Raw genomic sequence first — 23133 nt, forward strand, 5'->3', positions numbered from 1 at the left:
GCAATACAACTCTCCTTCCGTGGCCTCCAACTGCTCTTAAATGCAAGTAAAACTAAATGCATGCTCTTCAACCGATCGCTGCCCGCACCTGCCCACCCGTCCAGCATCACTACTCTGGACGCTTCCGACTCAGAATATGTGGAGAACTACAAATACCTAGGGGTCTGGTTCGACTGTAAACTCTCCTTCCAGACTCACATTAAGCATCTCCAATCCAAAATTAAATCTAGAATCGGCTTCCTATTTCGCAAACATACCCTCGTAAAACTGACTATCCTACCGATCCTTGACTTCGGCGATGTCATTTACAAAATAGTCTCTAACACTCTACTCAGTAAATTGGATGCAGTCTATCACAGTGCCATCCGTTTCGTCACCAAAGCCCCATATACTACCCATCACTGCGACCTGTATGCTCTCATTGGCTGGCCCTCGCTTCATATTCATCGCCAAACCCACTGGCTCCAGGTCATCTATAAGTCTGCTTGGTAAAGCCCTGCCTTATCTCAGCTCACTGGTCACCATAGCAGCACCCACCCGTAGCATGCGCTCCAGCAGGTATATTTCACTGGTCACCCCCAAAGCCAATTCCTCTTTGGCCGCCTTTCCTTCCAGTTCTCTGCTGCCAATGACTGGAACGAATTGCAAAAATCACTGAAGCTGGAGACTCATATCTCCTTCTCTAACTTTAAGCACCAGCTGTCAGAGCAGCTCACAGATCACTGCACCTGTACATAGCCCATCTGTAAACAGCCCATCCAACTACCTCCTCCCAAATCAAATCAAATCAAAGTGTATTTTTATCACTTGCGCCGAATACAACAGGATACAACCGAATACAACCTTACAGTGAAATGCTTACTTACAGGTTCTAACCAATAGTGCAAAAAGGTATTAGGTGAACAATAGGTAAGTAAAGAAATAAAAACAACAGTCAAAAGACAGTGAATAATAACAGTAGCGAGGCTATATACAGTATCGAGGATATAAAAGTAGCAAGGCTACATACAGACACCGGTTAGTCAGGCTGATTGAGGTAGTATGTACATGTAGATATGGTTAAAGTGACTATGCATATATGATGAACAGAGAGTAGCAGTAGCGTAAAAGAGGGGTTGGCGGGTGGTGGGTGGCGGGACACAATGCAGATAGTCATTTGATTACCTGTTCAGGAGTCTTATGACTTGGGGGTAAAAACTGTTGAGAAGCCTTTTTGTCCTAGACTTGGCACTCCGGTACCGCTTGCCATGCAGTAGTAGAGAGAACAGTCTATGACTGGGGTGGCTGGGGTCTTTGACAACTTTTAGGGCCTTCCTCTGACACCACCTGGTGTAGAGGTCCTGGATGGCAGGCATCTTAGCCCCAGTGATGTACTGGGCCGTACGCACTACCCTCTGTTGTGCCTTGCGGTCGGAGGCCAAGCAATTGCCGTACCAGACAGTGATGCAACCAGTCAGGATGCTCTCGATGTTGCAGCTTATCTCAGCTCACTGGAACCTTTTGAGGATCTCAGGCCTCAGGTCAAAGTTTCCTGAGGGGGAATAGGATTTGTCGTGCTTCACGACTGTCTTGGTGTGTTTGGACCATTCTAGTTTGTTGTTGACGTGGACACCAAGGAACTTGAAGCTCTCAACCTGCTCCACTGCAGCCCTGTTGATGAGAATGTTCGGTCCTCCTTTTCCTATAGTCCACAATCATCTCCTTAGTCTTGGTTACGTTGAGGGATAGGTTGTTATTCTGGCACCACCCGGCCAGGTCTCTGAACTCCTCCCTATAGGCAGTCTCGTCGTGTACATATTCCTTTTTATTAGAATGACGCCGACAAAACAATAAACAAAACAATAAACAAAACAAAAACGACCATGAAGCTTAAGGGCTATAGTGCCACAAACAAAGACAACTTCCCACACAGAAAGGAGGGAAAAGGGCTACCTAAGTATGGTTCCCAATCAGAGACAACGATAGCTAGCTGTCCCTGATTGAGAACCATACCCGGCCAAAACAAAGAAATACAAAAACATAGAAAATAGAACATAGAATGCCCACCCAAATCACACCCTGACCAAACCCAAAATAGAGACATAAAAAGCTCTCTAAGGTCAGGGGTGACATGTTGTGTCGTCTGCAAACTTAATGAGGGTGTTGGAGTCGTGCCTCCCCATACAGTTATTGATTTGTTTTGCTCCTTTGCACCCCAGTATCTCTACTTGCACATTCATCTTCTGCACATCTATCACTCCAGTGTTTAATTGCTAAAGTGTAATTATTTCGCCACTATGGCCTATTTATTGCCTTACCTCCCTTATCTTACCTCATTAGCACACACTGTATACAGAATTTTCTATTGTGTTATTGACTGTATGTTTGTTTATTCCATATGTAACTCTGTGTTGTTGTTTGTGTGGCACTGCTTTGCTTTATTTTGTCCAGGTCGCAGTTGTAAATGAGAACTTGTTCTTAACTGGCCTACATGGTTAAATAAAGGTGAAATAAAATTTAAAAAAAAATGTTTTTTTAATGTACAGCAGCAATTTTTTCACCTCTTCCACACCCACTTTGTGGAACTCACAACTACAGTGCTTGTCTTTCATTATTTGGTCTTTATGCATGAATATGAAGGCTCATCGTTTGTTGTTTGCATGTCATGCCTAAGTTTGCTGATCTTTTCAACAAAAAAGTTATTAAAGTGGTTGGCAATATCAAAGGGTTTTGTTATGAACAAGCCATCTGCCTCAATGAAGGATGGAGCCAAGATTATTCTTCATTTAAAGTAGTCCAGAGCTTTTTTCTAGCATTCTTTATGTCATTTATCTTTGTTCCATAGTTTAGTTCCTTCTCCTTGTTTAGTTTAGTTACGTGATTTCTCAATTTACTGTATGCCTACACAGTAGCCTGTTGGTATGTGTGGGCGATGCGCACAAGACAGAAAAGAGCTCTCACACACACACACATACACTCTTCATGTTGCCATGACAAAGTGAAAGCGTGAGAACAGGAGAACATAAAAGGAATCAGTAGCTGAATCCAGGAGAGGAGGTTTATTATGACACAGCTCTTAAACACCAAACCAAACAAACACTGAATTCCACATGCAGCTCGACATGAAGCCATGCCAAGCACTAAGCATGTAAATAACTCCCATGTACATGGGTCACATGTACTGTGCTGCTGTTAAACTGTCAGTTTCTTCAGCATGTACATGTTCTTACCGCACTGCTACTGTTTCAGCAGAGATGGAGCAAAAGTCCAGATAGAGAACTGTTGTATTCGTGCCGCGATTCATGCAATTCAGAAACAGTGTGAGGGTGAGTCATTCGATACTCCATACAGACCTCAGAGGCACAAGTAGAGGAGTACAGATACAAAAACGTAATGCTCTCATACTGCAGAGTGCATCATGTGCCGTGCTGTTACTACCTATAGACCATGTGAATGTGTAGTGCTGTTACTCTACTCCCCTTGAACTCAGCCTTCTAACTGGGCCGACTCGTCATGCTGATGGACAGGCTGACATCTGTCACTCAGATGGGGGTTTCGATACACAGTGGATGAGATTGAGATGCTTACTGACTACATGTGTGTCGAGGTGGGACGGTACTGCAAGGTCACAGACTTACTGTGTGTGTGTGTGTGTGTGTGTGTGTGTGTGTGTGTGTGTGTGTGTGTGTGTGTGTGTGTGTGTGTGTGTGTGTGTGTGTGTGTGTGTGTGTGTGTGTGTGTGTGTGTGTGTGTGTGTGTGTGTGTGTGTGTGTGTGTGTGTGTGTGTACGTTCATGTGACTAAAATGTAAATGTTAGTCTCCTCTGTCCTCTGTTGTGTGTAGATTAGAGCCAGATCAGAAGCAACCATTGAGCCATTCTATATGGTGGTACACTGTGGAAATTGAAAACATTGCTGTTTACAGTGAGGTATGAAAAGCATTTACTCCTCTCACAGCATTCATCCTGATTTAACCTCTGACTATGAGGGGTTCTGCTGAAGTGTGTGTGAGTGGGCTTGAAGTTATGGTGTGACTGCAATCAGTCATTCTCCCTCTCCCTCTCTCTCTTTCTCTCTCTCTCTCACTCTTTCCCTCTCTGTCACAGACCCTGCATCAAGGGTAGATGATTAATTAGTCACAGCTTTAGCTGCCTGTCTGACAGGTGTGACGTGGAGGTTACAGGTGCCTTGATTGTTCCGCCACTCTGACAGCCCAAAGAGATGAAACAGAGGGAAACAACTGTCTGAATCAATAGGCGCTTGTTGCTGACATGGCTCCCCTTCCTCTGTCTGTCTCTCTGTCACGGGAGGAAGACAAAAGGGTGATGTCGCCACTGCCATAAGTAAATGAGACCGCTGCCGCTCTCTCCTCTCTCTTGGGCGGCGCAGCGTTTAGCTCTCTGTAGGGCTCTCTGTTTGATTCTGAGACTTAAGCTAGACGAAGCTACTCGGAGTCGGTTGGGAATATTAATATGAGGACTGGGTAAATCCTCTGATCAGACATACAAAGCTCTTTCTTTTCTGCTGTCTGTCTCATTCACTCTTTCTTTTCTGCTGTCTGTCTCATTCACTCTTTCTTTTCTGCTGTCTGTCTCATTCACTCGTTCTTTTCTGCTGTCTGTCTCATTCACTCTTTCCGTCTCTATTTGCTCTCTATCGGCCCTCTCCCCTTCTTTTATTTTTTCCCTCTTGTACTGCTCTCTCTATGTACTCTCTCTCTCTCTCTTCAACTCCTTCTCCTGCGCGCTCTCTCTCTCTCTCCCTCTCACGCTCTCTCTCTCTCTCTCTCTCTCTCTCTCTCTCTCTCTCTCTCTCTCTCTCTCTCTCTCTCTCTCTCTCTCTCTCACTCTCTCTCTCTCTCTCTCTCTCTCTCTCTCTCTCTCTCTCTCTCTCTCTCTCTCTCTCTCTCTCTCTCTCTCTCTCTCTCTCTCGCCCTCTCACGCTCTCTCTCTCTCTCTCCCTCTCACGCTCTCTCACTCTCTCTCACGCTCTCTCACGCTCTCTCACACTCTCTCTCTCCCTCTCCCTCTCACGCTCTCTCTCTCTCCCTCTCTCACACACTCTCTCTCTCTCACACTCTCTCTCTCTCACACTCTCTCTCTCATGCTCTCTCTCTCTCACGCTCTCGTTCTCTCTCTCTCTCGCTCGCTCGCTCGCTCTCCACTCCTTCTCCCTTTCTTAATCCGGCTTTCAAGGGCTGTAGTCTCTTATAAAGTATCACTTTGCCTTGAGTAAGATGGCAATTAACGTTCATCTCCATTACAGTAGGAGGATGGTTCTAAATGAGAGCTTGCTCTTTTTCTTACTGTCATTATCACGAGAAAAAAGACACTACCAGACCTGTCATGTACTTACCCAACAAAAACATCAAAATTACCAATGGCACATTATTTCGGCCCATGGTGGGCCGATACTGGGACAAGGCATGTGTATTGTAAAGTGAGAACAGCTGTTCATTGATGTGTTATATGTCCCCACTAGTGACATACCTAATATTTGTGTGTTATTGACATATAACTACAATGGTTAAATGTCACTATCTTGACTTATTGTAATGAGACCATGTTGGTACCAAAGCCCTCTAACATGACTCCATTTTGTGTATTGTCTCTTCAGAGGGAGGTCAGATTAACAACACCGTGGGCCAGCCACACCCCTACCCTGCTCTGAGCCAGCTGGCTCATGTCTATGAACAGCAACAACCTGGGAAGGAACTCAACAAGTATGCCTCGCTCAAGCTCGTCGGTGAGTGTCTGCTCTATCTTCTTTGTCCTGCTTTGTTGACGCTGCCTGTGTCTGTAGAGGCCTGGGTTCGACTAAGTAAGTAAGCCTAGGACGAGTAAGCCTTGTTCGAGCCAGAACGGCCCAACGACTAAGTAGTGTATACCATTATGCATACAGTCGTGGCCAAAAGTTTTTAGAATCATTTTCACAAAGTCTGCTGCCTCAGTTTGTATGATGACAATTTGCATATACGCCAGAATGTTATGGAGAGTGATCAGATGATTTCCAATTAATTGCAAAGTCCCTCTTTGCCATGTAAATGAACTGAATCCCCAAAAATGTCCACTGCATTTCAGCCCTGCCACAAAAGGACCAGCTGACATCATGTCAGTGATTGTCTCGTTAATACAGGTGTGAGTGTTGACGAGGACAAGGCTGGAGATCACTCTGTCATGCTGATTGAGTTCGAATTACAGACTGGAAGCTTCAAAAGGAGGGTGGTGCTTGGAATCATTGTTCTTCCTCTGTCAACCATGCTTACCTGCAAGGAAACACGTGCCGTCATCATTGCTTTGCACAAAAAGGGCTTCACAGGCAAGGATATTGCTGCCAGTAAGATTGCACCTAAATCAACCATTTATCGGATCATCAAGAACTTCAAGGAGAGCAGTTCAATTGTTGTGAAGAAGGCTTCAGGGCGCCCAAGAAAGTCCAGCAAGCGGCAGGACCGTCTCCTTAAGTTGATTCAGCTGCGGGATCGGGGCACCACCGGTACAGAGCTTGCTCAGGAATGGCAGCAGGCAGGTGTGAGTGCATCTACACGCACAGTGAGGCGAAGACTTTTGGAGGATGGCCTGGTGTCAAGAAGGGCAGCAAAGAAGCCACTTCTCTCCAGGAAAAACATCAGGGACAGACTGATATTCTGCAAAAGGTACAGGGATTGGACTGTTGAGAACTGGGGTAAAGTCATTTTCTCTGATGAATCCCCTTTCCGATTGTTTGGGGCATCCGGAAAAAGCTTGTCCGGAGAAGACAAGGTGAGCGCTACCATCAGTCCTGTGTCATGCCAACAGTAAAGCATCCTGAGACCATTCATGTGTGGGGTTGCTCACTCACAATTTTGCCTAAGAACACAGCCATGACTAAAGAATGGTACCAACACATCCTCCGAGAGCAACTTCTCCCAACCATCCAGGAACAGTTTGGTTACAAGCAATGCCTTTCCCAGCATGATGGAGCACCTTGCCATAAGGCAAAAGTGATAACTAAGTGGCTCGGGGAACAAAACATCGATATTTTGGGTCCATGGGTAGGAAACTCCCCAGACCTTAATCCCATTGAGAACTTGTGGTCAATCCTCAAGAGGCGGGTGGACAAACAAAAACCCACAAATTCTGACAAACTCCAAGCATTGATTATGCAAGAATGGGCTGCCATCAGTCAGGATGTGGCCCAGAAGTTAATTGACAGCATGCCAGTACGGATTGCAGAGGTCTTGAAAAAGAAGCATCAACTTCATGTAATTGTCAATAAAAGCCTTTGACACTTATGAAATGCTTGTAATTATACTTAAGTATTCCATCGTAACATCTGACAAAAATATCTAAAGACACTGAGGCAGCAGACTTTGTGAAAATTAATATTCGTGTCATTCTCAAAACTTTTGGCCACGACTGTACACTACATTTCATAAAGGGTTTCTGTATATTGCCCACTTTCGCTGGAGCTAAAGACCAGTGGGTGTCTAATGTAAAAGTCTCACAGTCAAAAACAGAATCAACTTGTTTGGTGATTGACATTCTGTACATTCCATTCACTGACGGCATATTTGATTTGAATAGAGCCTAAACCACTTTTCAATTTCAATATCATAATACATACGAGCAAAGCAAATAACAATTTATTTGAGTAGAAGTCGTGCTGAGTCTTCTTCTTTAGTATGCTAAAGGCAGCTCCCCCAGAAAATAAATGATAGGATCCATCTGGCTCTGAGTACTGTAAAATCATAGTCACTACCTCTGGAAAACACAACATCACGGGAATGCAAAATACCCACATCTCATTGAGATGTTAAATGTAGGAGTAAAGCTCTTAATTTTAAATGCAATTCCCAATCCATCACTTTACCATTCAGTCCCTGACTCATTTTGAACAGATTGTTGTGATTGTTTACACAAAGGCACTCCATTATGCTGGGGCATTCAGAGGGAGTAGAGAAGATGAAGTGTTTTTCTGTTTTCTGTTTATGCCACACAATTTATATAACCATTAGCTATTCAATCTGAGACAATTAAGAATGGGAAATGTTGACTGATATGGCCCATATCTCCTATGTTTGACTAATAAAGTGAGCTTGGTAGCTTGGTATTCATGAGGCTATTTGCATACTGGAGTAGGTCCACAATACCAGCAACTTTTTTAGAGAGACACCTATATTTGCTTATTTCTCCTCCTCCTCTTCCTCCCCCTCTTCCTCCCCTTATTCCTCCTACTCTCCCTCATCATCCTTTTCCTCCCCTCTTTCCCTTGCTCCTCTCCGTCTACCTCCAAACCTAATCTCAATGTGATTCTCCTTTTCTCATCTTCACCTTTCCGCTCCCCAGGACTCTATCTGATGTAATGTCTGTAATAGAGGGTCTCCCACCCCCAGTATTCAGAGCCTTGACTACGGCCTAACTGATAGCTTCTCATTCTAGAGCCGCTCTCCAATGAGATGGCACGGGAGTTATTTTAATCTGCTTTAGAAAGGAATGGACGCATAGTCCCAAGAGACCATCTCCATCTCCTGGAGTCATGAACCGATGATATGCACGTGGAGATGCACAATAACGAGGGCAGCCTAGAGGGACAGAAATAGAGAGAGAGGGAGAGAGACGGAGAAAGAGAGAGGCACAGAGACAGACGATAAATGGTGCCTTCATTTGAGCTGTGTTATTGCGAAACTTTAGCTGAGCCCTTTTTCTTCTCTCCTCCATATTGCTCTGCCCTTATTCCACTCATCACAAGTGGCCTAAAGGAAAGAAACACTCTAGTTTGAAACTACAGTGTTGTTTTCCCCTTTTTTCTTTAATTGCCTTTCTGTCACATTCCCAACGGTAGCTACAGAATCCTCAGGCTGAGAGCTGAGAGCTGATAAGCCACAATTCTGCAAATCAATATCTATCTGTACTGTCCCCAAGCGAATCTATAAGGTCACACTATTGGATTTTAAAACCAGACATGGAGAGACGGACTAATAAAAGGGACCCAGTACCCAAAACGTAACCCTGAAGACGGTTTAGATATCTCTATCTTTCACTGGAGCAAATGGCCAATTACTATGTATGGCATTGCAAATGCATTTGTGTCTCACTACTCCACCACCCCAATACCATAGAGACCAACAGTTAGGCTATCTCTGGCATTTCCCAGATACTATTGTAGCCTAATTGGAGTTGACACATCATTTAGTCCCTACAGTCCCGACGCCAAGCATCCGCATTTGAATTGTTTTTGTATGTCTGTGGCCTTTTGTGACGGAGGAACTTACTCTGTCTGTCTGTAGTTATTCTGTTTCTCATCACGTTTCCCTGTGAATGTGTGTGTGCCGTTGAGCTGACTGTTGCTAGATTGATTTATGTGTCGCCTGACTGAGTTTGATCCCAGAGGCGGTTTTCTTGCAGCCAGGCAGCCAGGCAGACAGGCAGACAGGTAGACAGGCAGACAGGCAGCCAGAAAGACAGGCAGACAGGTAGGCAGGCAGACAGGCAGACAGGCAGCCAGGCAGACAGGCAGCCAGGCAGACAGGCAGACAGGCAGACAGGTAGGCAGGCAGACAGGCAGACAGGCAGACACGCATACAGGCAGCCAGGTAGACAGGCAGACAGGCAGACAGGTAACAGGCAGACAGGCAGACAGGCAGACGTGAGGCGAGCTCACCGTTCAGAGTGCCTCGCCATGCCCTCCTGTCTCGTTTTCCTGCACTAAAAGGAGAGCAGAGCGATAAACTAGATGCATAGTTGCAGCGGCAAGTCAAACTCCCCTAGTATGTTAACTTTATCTTCAAGGATGTGAAAAGCGAAGGGCCATCCACCTTAACTTAAGAGTTACACTAGGATGCTTATTGCTCAACAGCTAAGGTTAAAGATTAATGAGTGAACCGGGGAATGTGAATCACCCAGTAAAAAGGACACATTTCTCAGTGTTAAGAGCGATTACAGATTGCCGACATGAACGACAGAGAAATTAATGAGGTCAATTTAACGTGAATAAACTGATTGATGAAGGCTAGCTGGAGTGCACAGGTCTTGGGAGACAGGAAGCATACGAGGCAGAGAATGCTATAGCCTAGACAACATTCCCCTGCCTAGAAGTGTCCTCATATCAATTGATCAGCAGAGTCCAATTTAAATTCTCCTCATTTACGGTATTTACAGTACATGTGTAGAAGTAGTAGCCTGCAGTGTCTGTATTATATCATAGGGTTTCAACCAAAGCAGTCTGTGTTAATTTGATGGTTGGAGGCTGTCTGGGTGATTCCAGGGCCGTTGGAAAGTTTGAGCGAAATATAATTCCTTCTGAGCAAGTTTCTCCTCCAACAGGGTGAAGTAGAAAACATGTTTTATTTCAGACTCAGTGCTCGATAAGGGAACTAACATTTGTAATAAAGTTTGGAATGTGATGAATGTACCCTGAACGGCACGTATGTGGATTCCTTATGATCTGAACAATGCTCCATGTTTGTTTTGGTATGGTATTACAGTAAGGGAAAGAACTCGAGTTAAAGGTAATGGTAAGTGCACAACCAGAGACAACTTTTGGGAGCATAGGCCACTAAAGGTGCTATAGGGCAGTATTACTGTAGTGTTATAAACTACAAAACATCTTAAACATATGCATCTGCCTCTATCTCCATGCAGCGGCCAAGGCCAACGGCGACTTCTACAACAAGCGGCGTCTGATGGTGGAACTGCCATCCGAAGGCGGCCTCCCCCTCCAACACATGAACGCCATGCGACCTATGAACCCTATGACCAACAACCCTATTTCCCACAACCCAATTAATAACCCCACCATGACCCACAATCCAATGAACAACCCCATGGCCCACATCAACCCCACTGCCCACAACAACCCCATGCCCCACATCAACCCCACTGCCCACAACAACCCCATGGCCCACATCAACCCCACTGCCCACAACAACCCCATGCCCCACATCAACCCCACTGCCCACAACAACCCCATGTCCCACATCAACCCCACTGCCCACAACAACCCCATGCCCCACATCAACCCCACTGCCCACAACAACCCCATGTCCCACAACAACCCCATGTCTCACAACAACCCCATGGCCCACAACAACCCCATGGCCCACAAAACCCCCATGTCCTACATCAACCCCATGGTCCACAACAACCCCATGGTCCACAACAACCCCATGGCCCACAACAACCCCATGGCCCACAACAACCCCATGGCCCACAACAACCCCATGGCCCACAACAACCCCATGGCCCACAACATCCCCATGGCCCACAACAACCCCATGGCCCACAACAACCCCATGGCCCACAACAACCCCATGGCCCACAACAACCCCATGGCCCACAACAACCCCATGGTCCACAACAACCCCATGGCCCACAACAACCCCATGGCCCACAACAACCCCATGGCCCACAATCCCATGAATCCCATCAGCCCCCTGGGCTCCCTGGGCCCAGAGCCCGTGGCCACCTACATCACAGAGATGCCCAGCAGCTTGCCCATTCTATCCAGCTCCCACCAGGGCTCCACCATGCCAGCCGCGCCCAAGCAGAACGCACTGAAGCCCCAAAGACTCAGCAGCAGTGGCGGCGACAGAGTCAGTAATAAAGGTTCAGGAGCCATGACCATGTCCAGCATGACTAGAACAGGGACTTTCCCAGGGCCTCACCGCCACACCGGGACGGTTCCCGGGCCTCACCACCAACAACAACACCACCACCAACATCAAGAGCAACAACACCACCCACTGGCCTACAGCTCCAACACCATCGCTGCCCCCAGGGGGATGGGGGGGGGGATGGGTCTGAAGGGCTGGGACGGGACTGAGACGGTAGGCAGGAGGAAGGGTTACGGCTCCAAGAGGCCCCAGTGTACGGTGGAGCAGATCAACAAGCTACACAGTCAGTCCCGCTCCCAGAGCCACAGTCAGCACTTCCTGCCCACTCAGCCTTACTTTGTGACCAACAGTAAGACGGAGGTGACTGTGTGAGAGAGTGGGAGAGGGGGACGAAGGTTGCCCAAAGCAGAGTCACCCAACAGGCAAAGAGGGAGAGGACAGAGATGGTGGTGTGTAAGACCCAGGTTGTTTTGTGTCTTTCTGGGAGCGGGGGCCAGAACAGTGCACCCTGGTGGTGTGGCAGTGTGCTTGCGTGTGTCGTCCAGTATGAGTGGATAACTGCACATGTGACTGTCAGTCAATCCTACACAGATCCTCAGTCAGAGGGCAGGGGGGCGGAATTGTATAACCATGGCAACGTCCAACAGAAGTATCAAATTCATTGTGTGTGTTATAATATCTTCTGTGTAATGACAATATTATCAACCAATGACAGTGAAACGCGAATCCAGCAACAGCAAAAGGAAACATGAGATTGCCATGGATTACCAAATCTGACAAGCAATATGAGATCTATGGACACCACAGTGGCTGGGGCTAAAACATTGAGCAGGGAAACAACAAACTGTAGGAAAAGGAAAATACATTAATTAAGGAGGCTCTCTCCTACAAAGCCATTGAATCAGCCACAGTTTTAGGGTTATGGGATATGGCTACGAACATTATGGGCTTTGTTCTGTGCTTGTAGCCTTGAGAAGTCTCTTGGTCATCAACACAGAGAATGGAGGCTGTTGTCCTGTATATTTGAAGTACAGTACTTGATCACAGCTGACCCGAAGGCAAGGAGGCTGAAGCATCATCTGGAGGATAGTACTGTACTCCTGAAAGACTCATCAGTCACAATGCTGTTCACACATAGAATCAGAGAGAATCTGTGATCCAATATTTAAAGATGTGACTACAGAACATGGCCATCTGTAGTGATACCAGCAAGCTTTTATATTCCCCCTTTTCTCTCTCTTTCATTTCCTCTATCCCACTGAGAAAAGGCAACCTTCAGGTAAAGACAATGTAAAGAGAGAGAAAGTGGTTCTGAATCGTTTCTGTTCTACAGTGTATGGCGAGGCCCCGATAAGAACTATGAAACCCTATTGAGAGATATCCCTCACCTGTATTATTGCTACACAGTATTGTGATTTATATAATGTACCAACATTTGTATTTCTGTTTGTATTTTTGTATGACTGTGTCCTCTTGACCTTTGGCCATCTCTTCACTCTGGCGTTTGTGGAAAATACTGTTGCTAGGGCATCCAAATATATAATGGTCTAAAAGTAGAAGACAAAACCTCTTCAAGCAAATTGAACAGTCAAATCCATACAAGCTGAATTTATAGTCCCATTTCAGCCTATAGAAAGCATACTGCATTCATGTACTGTGTTTCTGGTTGTAAACATCCCCCATGTGCTTCTGATTGTAAACATCCCCCATGTGCTTCTGATTGTAAACATCCCCCATGTGTTTCTGATTGTAAACATCCCCCATGTGCTTCTGATTGTAAACATCCCCCATGTGTTTCTGATTGTAAACATCCCCCATGTGCTTCTGATTGTAAACATCCCCCATGTGTTTCTGATTGTAAACATCCCCCATGTGTTTCTGATTGTAAACATCCCCCATGTGCTTCTGATTGTAAACATCCCCCATGTGTTTCTGATTGTAAACATCCCCCATGTGTTTCTGATTGTAAACATCCCCCATGTGTTTCTGATTGTAAACATCCCCCATATGTTTCTGATTGTAAACATCCCCCATGTGTTTCTGATTGTAAACATCCCCCATGTGTTTCTGATTGTAAACATCTCCCATGTGTTTCTGATTGTAAACATCCCCCATGTGTTTCTGATTGTAAACATCCCCTCATGTGTTTCTGATTGTAAACATCTCCCATGTGTTTCTGATTTTAAACCCCTCATGTGTTTCTGATTGTAAACATCCCCCATGTGTTTCTGATTGTAAACATCCCCCATGTGTTTCTGATTGTAAACATCCCCCATGTGTTTCTGATTGTAAACATCCCCCATGTGTTTCTTTTCTTTCTCTTCTTTGCTCATGTAAAGGACGTCACACTGCTTGTTTATCGAGTGCCACTTCCTCCCGATTCGGCCCATACCATTTTGCCTCCCGAGTGGCGCAGAGGTCTAAGGAACTGCATCTCAGTGATAAAGGTGTCATTACAGACCCTGGTTTGATCCCGGGTTGTATCACAACCGGCTGTGATCAGGAGTCCCACAATTGGCCCAGTGTCGTCTGGGTTAGGGGAGGGTTTGGCCGGGGTAGGCCGTCATTGTAAAAAAAAAAATTGTACTTAACTGACTTGCCTAGTTAAATAAAAAAATAAACAATTCCTAGTGCAAACTCTGCCTTGCTAGGACACGTGACCACCCTCCTGAAGCGTCTTACCAGTCAGCGCCACTCGAAAAGCTAGCTATACACTGGTGCAAGTGGGGACACTTCAGGCTGAGGAGTAAGTTTCACACGTCACCATGTGCTACATTCACCCCCAAACTTACTCAACTGCGACCCCAGCTTTGAGCTGAGCGTAACTGTACATCCGAGTCACAAGGCACCACTGTAGAGAACGTCACGCTGCTTGCTTAGCCAGTACCACTTCCTCCCAAGTTGGCCCATACCTGGCGCGAACTCAGGACCTCTGCCTGGCTGACCATCCTCCTCACACCTGACCATCCTCTTGAAGCGATTTACAAGTCAGCTCCACGTGAAAAGCTGGCTATTCGCTGGCGCATGTAGGGACACTCAACCCTGGTGGTTCCACTGTGTAAGCCATGATAAATAACATCAATGTTTTCAGGATGTGCATTATCACAATACTCAATTAAATTAATCCAGCTATGCGGAAATCTGGAAATATGAACCCCAAACCATCAACATTAAAGTTCACACTGTTCTCAGTGCAGCGGGAAGGCAGATGGGAAGGCAGACATGGAGGGAGGCAAACCAGGCAGGCAAAGGAACTCAAACAGAACATATTTTGTCTGAGCAGTGCACCGGGAAGGCAGGGAGGGAGGCAGGCAGAGAGGCAGGGAGGGAGGCAGGCAGGCAGGGAGGGAGGCAGGCAGGGAGGGAGGCAGGCAGAGAGGCAGGTGGGCAGGTAGGGTTACAGGCAGAGGAGGAGGCAGGCAGGCAAACCAGGGAGGCAAAGCAGCTCAAGCATAACATATTTTGTCTGAGCAGCATTCTGCACTCAGCATATCTTAATAGAGAAGAGTCATCCTTCACACTGTGTTCTTCCCAGCAGTAGACTCGGAGTGCATTCAGAGCACAGTTGGTCAGCGGGACTCACTCTGAAGTAGCAGTCATACAGCTCTGAGACGCTGAGAGGGCAGGAGATACTGGAGTATTACTAGTGTAGTAGATTACTACTTTGTCAATGATTGCCTTCTCATGACTGTCCTTATAGTAATGTTATGATATCATAGCTTTATCATTTCCATACTTTTACCTGGCTTGATTCGGCCCACTCGGACAAAGTGTATAAGGTCCCTAGCAGACCATTCCACACTAGCACACCATTTAGAATGCATGGCCATGCCAATGCATTCCCTCATTCTAAGTGTGCCAGTCTGGATATTGGAATGGAGCCTAATTCCCCCTCATCACATCTGATCCTTTCTTCCCCTCTAAAGCCAGGTGTCTGAAATTAGCAGATCGCCGAGCCAGCCAGCTCCTGATTGACCTGCTGCCAAAGAAAATTGTTTCTGCTCGGCTGAAAGGAGCGAAATTAAGACTGGATGGTGCGAGTGGCCTAATTAGTGGAATCAGAACCTCTCGTTCCCCCGCTCTGCTCTTGCCTCACGGTAGCAAATTGATCGAAGGAGTCGGGTGGTCGATACAATCAGGGCTGCCAGGCATGCAGCTGAAGTCTTGTATTAACTGCCTGGCTGAATATGATTTAGTATTGTGTAGTATGGTGTTGCTCGTTAATAACAACAATCACCCTGGATTTCTATATGGCTTGAACATAAACTACCCCTGATTGAGAGACCAATTAACATAAACTACCCCTGATTGAGGGAGCAATTGAGGGAAAACTGTACAGTACCGATTGTCACTCAAAGAGGCTACATTAAGGAACTCTGTGAACCCACAAATATTTTGTGTGTATAATAAATGTGATTTTTGTTCATTTTATTGGAAACCTGAAAACGTATTGAAACCATTCTTGTAAAGGTGTCTAAAGGAAGTGACTCATTAGAATGTTGGGACGATGTTTGAAGCCACCACACCGTTATTCTCTCTTTCTGTCAAACTTAGCTTGGTGGTTTCATTTGATTTTCCTCCTACAACCTTGAAGTGAGGAAGTTGAGATAATTACATATAATTACAATCTTGCGCCTATCATCTCAGAAAAGAAGTGACTGAAGGGAATCTGGAGAGAGAGAGAGAGAGAGAGAGAGAGAGAGAGAGAGAGAGAGAGAGAGAGAGAGAGAGAGAGAGAGAGAGAGAGAGAGAGAGACAGAGAGAGAGAGAGAGAGAGAGAGAGAGAGAGAGAGAGAGAGAGAGAGAGAGAGAGAGAGAGAGAGAGAGAGAGAGAGAGAGAGAGAGAGAGAGAGAGAGATAGAGAGAGAGAGAGAGAGAGAGAGAGAGAGAGAGAGAGAGAGAGAGAGAGAGAGAGAGAGAGAGAGAGAGAGACAGAGAGAGAGAGAGACAGAGAGAGAGAATAAAAACCTCTCTAAACCGTCAACATCAGACTCTCGCGTTCTTTCAGCTGCCTGCTGTAACAGGGAGAAACTCCACCTGGAAACTCAACATAAAAACTAATCTTGGAAACTCGGTGTAGGGGGGGATGAGGACTTTCCTTTTCAATCAATAAGATCTACAAACCAGACGAGATTAAACCTGACCTTAAAATACCTGCCATTGCCATTATTGACATTTATAATATAAAATCAGAAAACATCTGCAACCTACACACACACACACACACACACATACACATATACGTACACATACACACACACTCTCCCACAGTAATCAGCATCAGTAAAGGTATCAGGATTGTGAGCACTGAAAAATAATGGAAGTTCTCTAAATTCTTATAAAAGCTTATAATGAGCAATATAGTCACAGGCATCAATTTTGCAGATTACCCAACCAAATGCATATTGAAAAATATATTTGTCCGTGAATGTTATGTTTGTATGATTTGGTTGGACTGAGTATGTACACCAGGTTACATCGAGCCAGATTAAAACATAACGGAGGCTTATACTCAGAACAGAAATTGGAAGTGTATTAGATTATGAACTCTTTACCACAGTTCTGTACTAACCAGATAAGCAAACCAGGCGGGGATGTTAGTAATGATTGTTAAACCATTCTGTATGACAGAGAAACATAATTGTATTTATCAAGCAGTAAAAAAGGAATACATACAATGGGCTGATATTAAAGGACTTCTGCAGGTCTGATTTCTATAACACATTTTACACTGTTTATTTGGTTACCCAGAAGAGGTGAGCTGAATACATTCCAGTTAATTCCAGTTCCACCCTGTCATTGAAACTATGGACTGTTTAATCATGCTTTTGTCTGCTATGCCAACCTGTTAATTTTCTGTCATTCTGCCTTCTATCAAAAACTGTCTAAACTAAATATTGTACTGTATACACATGATGAGGGTGAAGATATCAAACAACATCTGCAGTTTCTCTTACATCTGATTAAGGGGTTTGTTCCAATAGGAGGTATATCATTAAGGTATTATCTGATATCAGAATCAATGGAAGGGTATCAAACCCATACAATCTGTGTGTTTGATATTTCTGGGGTTTGAACTCTATTGCAATCAAGGGCCAATGGATACAGTTACCATGGAATGATTAATATGCTTTCTATAAACTACAGTATATAAATATAATCCATAGAAACCACATCCTTTAATAGATTCTTACATTTATTAGATCATCTGAATTCTAATCATGCATTAATCAATAAAAGTCTGTTTTGATGTCCAACTCATTCTATGATATTTATATACACTACTGTTCAAAAGTTTGGGGTCACTTAGAAATGTCCTTGTTTTTGAAAGTGAAGAGGTGACTCCAGGATGCTGGCCTTCTAGGCAGAGTTGCAAAGAAAAAGCCATATCTCAGACTGGCCAATAAAAAGAAAAGATTAAGATGGGCAAATGAACACAGACACTGGACAGAGGAACTCTGACTAGAAGGCCAGCATCCCGGAGTCGCCTCTTTACTGTTGACGTTGAGACTGGTGTTTTGCGGGTACAATTTAATAAAGCTGCCAGTTGAGGACTTGTGAGGTGTCTGTTTCTCAAACAAGACACTCTAATTATACTTGTCCTCTTGCTTAGTTGTGCACCGGGGCCTCCCACTCCTCTTTCTATTCTGGTTAGAGCCAGTTTGCGCTGTTCTGGGAAGGGAGTAGTACACAGCGTTGTACGAGATATTCAGTTTCTTGGCAATTTATCGCATGGAATAGCCCTCATTTCTCAGAACAAGAATAGACTGACGAGTTTCAGAAGAAAGTCCTTTGTTTCTGGACATTTTGAGCCTGTAATCGAACCCACAAATGCTGATGCTACAGATACTCAACTAGTCTAAAGAAGGCCAGTTTTATTGCTACTTTAATCAGAACAGCAGTTTTCAGCTTTTGCTAATTGCAAAAGGGTTTTCTAATGATCAATTAGCCTTTTAAAATTAAAAACTTGGATTAGCTAACACAACGTGCCATTGGAACACTGGAGTGATGGTTGCTGATAATGGGCCTCTTTACGCCCATGTAGATATTCCACAAAAAATCTGCCGTTTCCAGCTACAAAAGTCATTTACAATATTAACAATGTCTACACTGTATTTCTGAACAATTTGATGTTCTTTTAATGGACATAAAATGTGCTTCTCTTTCAAAAACAAGGACATTTCTAAGTGACCCCAAACATTTGAACGGTAGTGTACATATGTGTATATTTATACATTGGACTGAACACTGCATAGTATGAGTGATTATTAGTCAAGCATATTTTATTATAGAGCCTATCCCATACTCTTGTTTGAACAGTAGCTATAAGAACACACTGTTGCCAGTCCTGACCTAGGATTTGTGAGGTTCAGTTATGGGGTAGCTGTATTTTTGGGTACTGTTAAATTATAAATAGATATAAAATTTAAAAAATAAGAAATATAGCAACGTTTTGTCCGAGAATATATTACTATAGTGTTGCTATGAATTTGTCTTTTCTAGTTTATGGATTGACAGGAGTATCTTCTTTTTTTAACAATTCATTTGATGTTGAAAAATGTTCATTTGTCATCTACAGATTACTATCAGTGTTCTATATTCAACTTTCTTATGTGGCAATAAAAAGATGAGTACATGACTTCTGAAAACACTGCATTCTGCCTGTTTCTGTTTCTGTTTATCGTCCTGTTTTTCTGTCCTAATCGTCCCCCAAGAGGTTCTCCCACTATCCCTGTCTATCCTCTCTTCCTCTCCTCTTCAAGCTCGCTGAGTCCATGCCAGTCAGTTAATGTGTCCTTGGAATTAAAACGGCTGATTGCTGCCAGCCACAGTCAAACCATACTGTTTGGTCATAAACATTGCTTTTACCTTCAAATGAACCGGGCGATTCATGAGAAAACATATACTGTCCTCACCTTTGCAGGTAGGAGACTGCCAGATTTCCAAAGCACTAATTACAGCATGCTGCCAGCGCTATTGGCTATAAAAGAACAGCTGTAGAGGCAATCCTTGGTTTTCCAATCAATCAGGAAAAAATAAGACCTGAGTTTCATCCCACCATAGAAGCTACCTTCTCCTCCTGATCAACCTAGACAAATAACACAGCAGTGAGGTAAATAACATAACAATGAACCAAATAACTCAACATTGAACTGTTTATGCAATATGTCGCTGAAGACAGGGATTTCTCTCCCTCTTGCCCTTCATTCATGTCTTTATTGATGTCTGGTCCTCCATGAGTCGACCTGGAGTAATTGTGTTGGAGCCTGGCCCACAGTGGCTCATTTCCTGAGAGAGAGGACAGGGAGAGAGGACCACTGATTAGCCATGTGGTATCCAGGTGCACTGACACACTCCCCTGGACCTTACTGCCCGTTCAAATCAAATCAAAGTTTATTTGTCACGTGCACCAAATATAACAGGTGTAGACCTTACAGTGAAATGCTTACTTCCAGGCCTCAAACCAACAGTGCAATTTTTAAGTAAAAAAAATAGGTATTAGCTGAACAATAGATAAGTAAGGAAATAAAAACAACAGTAAAAAGACACTGAATAATAACAGTAGCGAGGCTATATACAGGCACCGGTTAGTTGGGCTAATTGAGGTAGTATGTACAGTTGAAGTCGGAAGTTTACATACACTTAGGTTGGAGTCATTAAAACTCGTTTTTCAACCACTCCACACATTTATTGTTAACAAACTATAGTTTTGGCAAGTCGGTTAAGGCTTCTACTTTGTGCATGACACAAGTACTTTTCCAACAATTGTTAACAGACAGATTATTTCACTTATACTTCACTGTGTCACAATTCCAGTGGGTCAGAAGTTTACATACACTAAGTTGACTGTGCCTTTAAACAGCTTGGAAAATTCCCAAAAATGATGTCATGCCTTTAAAAGCTTCTGATAGGCTAAATGACATCATTTGAGTCAATTGGCGGTGTACCTGTGGATGTATTTCAAGGCCTCCCTTCAAATTCAGTGCCTCTTAGCTTGACATCATGGGAAAATAAAAAAAAATCAGCCAAGATCTTAGAAAAAAAGTGTAGACCTCCACAAGTCTGGTTCATCCTTGGGAGCAATTTCCAAATGCCTGAAGTTACCATGTTCATCTGTACAAACAATAGTACTCAAGTATAAACACCATGGGACCATGCAGCCATCATACCGCTCAGGAAGACGCGTTCTGTCTCCTAGAGAGGAACGTACTTTAGTGCGAAAAGTGCAAATCAATCCCAGAACAACAGCAAAGGACCTTCGTGAAGATGCTGGAGGAAACAGGTACAAAAGTGTACATATCCACAGTAAAACAAGTCCTATATCGACATAACCTGAAAGGCCGCTCAGCAAGGAAGAAGCCACTGCTCCAAACCCGCCATAAAAAAGCCAGACTACAGTTTACAACTGCACATGGGGACAAAGATCGTACTTTTAGGAGAAATGTGCTCTGGTCTGATGAAACAAAAATAGAACCGTTTGTCCATAATGACCATGTTTGGACCATGTTATGTTTGGAGGGAAAAGGGGGAGGCTTGCAAGCCGGAGAACACCATCCCAACCGTGAAGCACGGGGGTGGCAGCATCATGTTGTGGGGGTGCTTTGCTGCAGGAGGGACTGGTGCACTTCACAAAATGGATGGCTTTATGAGGAGGGAAGATTTTGTGGATATATTGAAGCAACATCTCAAGACATCAGTCAGGAAGTTAAAGCTTGGTCGCAAATGGGTCTTTCAAATGGACAATGACCCCAAGCATACTTCCAAAGTTGTGGCAAAATGGCTTAAGGACAACAAAGCCAAGGTATTGGAGTGGCCATCACAAAGCCCTGACCTCAATCCTATAGAAAATTTGTGGGCAGAACTGAAAAAGCGTGTGTGAGCAAGGAGGCCTACAAACCTGACTCAGTTACACCAACTCTGTCAGGAGGAATGGTCCAAAATTCACCCAACTTATTGTGGGAAGCTTGTGGAAGGCTACCCAAAACATTTGACCTAAGTTAAACAATTTAAAGGCAATGCTACCAAATACTAATTGAGTGTATGTAAATTTCTGACCCACTGGGAATGTGATGAAAGAAATTAAAGCTGAAATAAATCATTCTCTCTACTATTATTCTGACATTTCACATTCTTAAAATAAAGGTACAGTTGAAGCCAAATACATTTAAACTCAGTCTTTCACAATTCCTGACATTTAATCCTAATAAAAATGTCATGCCAATCTTCCACTCCCAATGTGTATCACCCACATGGGTGATTTGATTTTACAGTCAGAGATTATTATATAAAATTGTGTTGTTTAAATAAAGGATCACCACTTTATTTTATTGCCGCTTTGTTTGTTTGATGGTTCGTCGGAGGGCATAGCGGGATTTCTTATAAGCTTCCGGGCTAGAGTCCCACACCTTGAAAGTGGCAGCTCTGCCCTTTAGCTCAGTGCGAATGTTGCCGGTAATCCATGGCTTATGATTGGGGTATGTACGTACAGTCACTGTGGGGACGACATCCTCGATGCACTTATTGATAAAGCCAGTGACTGATGTGGTGTATTCCTCAATGTCATCTTAAGAATCCCAGAACATGTTCCAGTCTGTGAAAGCAAAACAGTCCTGTAGTTTAGTATCTGCTTCATCAGACCACTTTTCTATAGAACGAGTCACTGGTGCTTCCTGCTTTCATTTTTGCTTGTAAACAGGAATCAGGAGGATAGGATTATGGTCAGATTTACCAAATGGAGGGCGAGGGTGAGCTTTGTACGTGTCTCTGTGTGTGGAGTACAGGCAATCTAGATTTTTTCCCCCTCTGGTTGCGCATTTAACATGTTGATAGAAATGAGGTAAAACCGATTTAAGTTTCCCTGCATTAAAGTCCCTGGCCACTAGGAGGGCCGCCTCTGTGTGAGCGGTTTCCTGTTTGCTTATTTACTTATACTGCTGACTGAGAGCGGTCTTAGTGACAGCGTCCGTCTGTGGTGGCAAATAAACAGCCACGAAAAGTATAGATGAAATCTCTCTTGGCAAATAGTGTGGTCTACAGTTTATCATAAGATACTCTACTTCAGGCGAGCAAAATCTAGAGACTTCCTTAGATTTCGTGCACCAGCTGTTGTTCAGCTGTTGTTCACACCACTCAGACCGAGACGTTCATAAAGGCTACAGAGACAGGATGACATCAATAAAGGCTGAGTTTAGAAACACCTTTATCTAATAATCCCAGATTTCTAAAGACATACAAAGACCTGTATTGGTATTGTCTGTCCTCTGAAATGAACGTCAATCTGGTCTCGCCTTTTCTCAACTTGTTCTGAATATATTTTTCAACACCAGCGATTCAGTGATTCATGTGATATTTCATGTTGATATGAAATTATTTAGGAAATGCTCTTTAAAGCCTTAAATCCATTGAAAAATATTATCACTATTTCCTGCATGTTATTTTCAACACCTATTTTCCCAACTGAGATGCCAAAGGCCTCTGCATTTATTCCTCTCTTGTAGAACATATTGAATAGAGTACATGACTCTGTATAGTTAGGAGCTAATGGGAAAGTCTTTGGGTGGC

The 23133-nt window shown here is 44.2% G+C and overlaps 1 protein-coding gene across 1 annotated transcript in view; it reads left to right on the top strand.

Moving 5' to 3' along the window:
- Positions 1-19222, top strand: part of shisa9a (shisa family member 9a) — a 52652-nt gene extending 33430 nt beyond the window's left edge. The window contains exons 3-4 of the mRNA XM_071408653.1: positions 5595-5723; positions 10601-19222. Coding sequence (XP_071264754.1) covers positions 5595-5723; positions 10601-11943 — 1472 coding nt within the window. The 3' untranslated portion in view covers positions 11944-19222. The remainder of the gene's footprint in view (positions 1-5594; positions 5724-10600) is intronic.
- The last annotated feature ends 3911 nt before the right edge of the window (positions 19223-23133 follow it).

Source organism: Salvelinus alpinus, chromosome 7 (assembly GCF_045679555.1).
Source record: "Salvelinus alpinus chromosome 7, SLU_Salpinus.1, whole genome shotgun sequence".
NCBI lineage: Eukaryota > Metazoa > Chordata > Actinopteri > Salmoniformes > Salmonidae > Salvelinus > Salvelinus alpinus.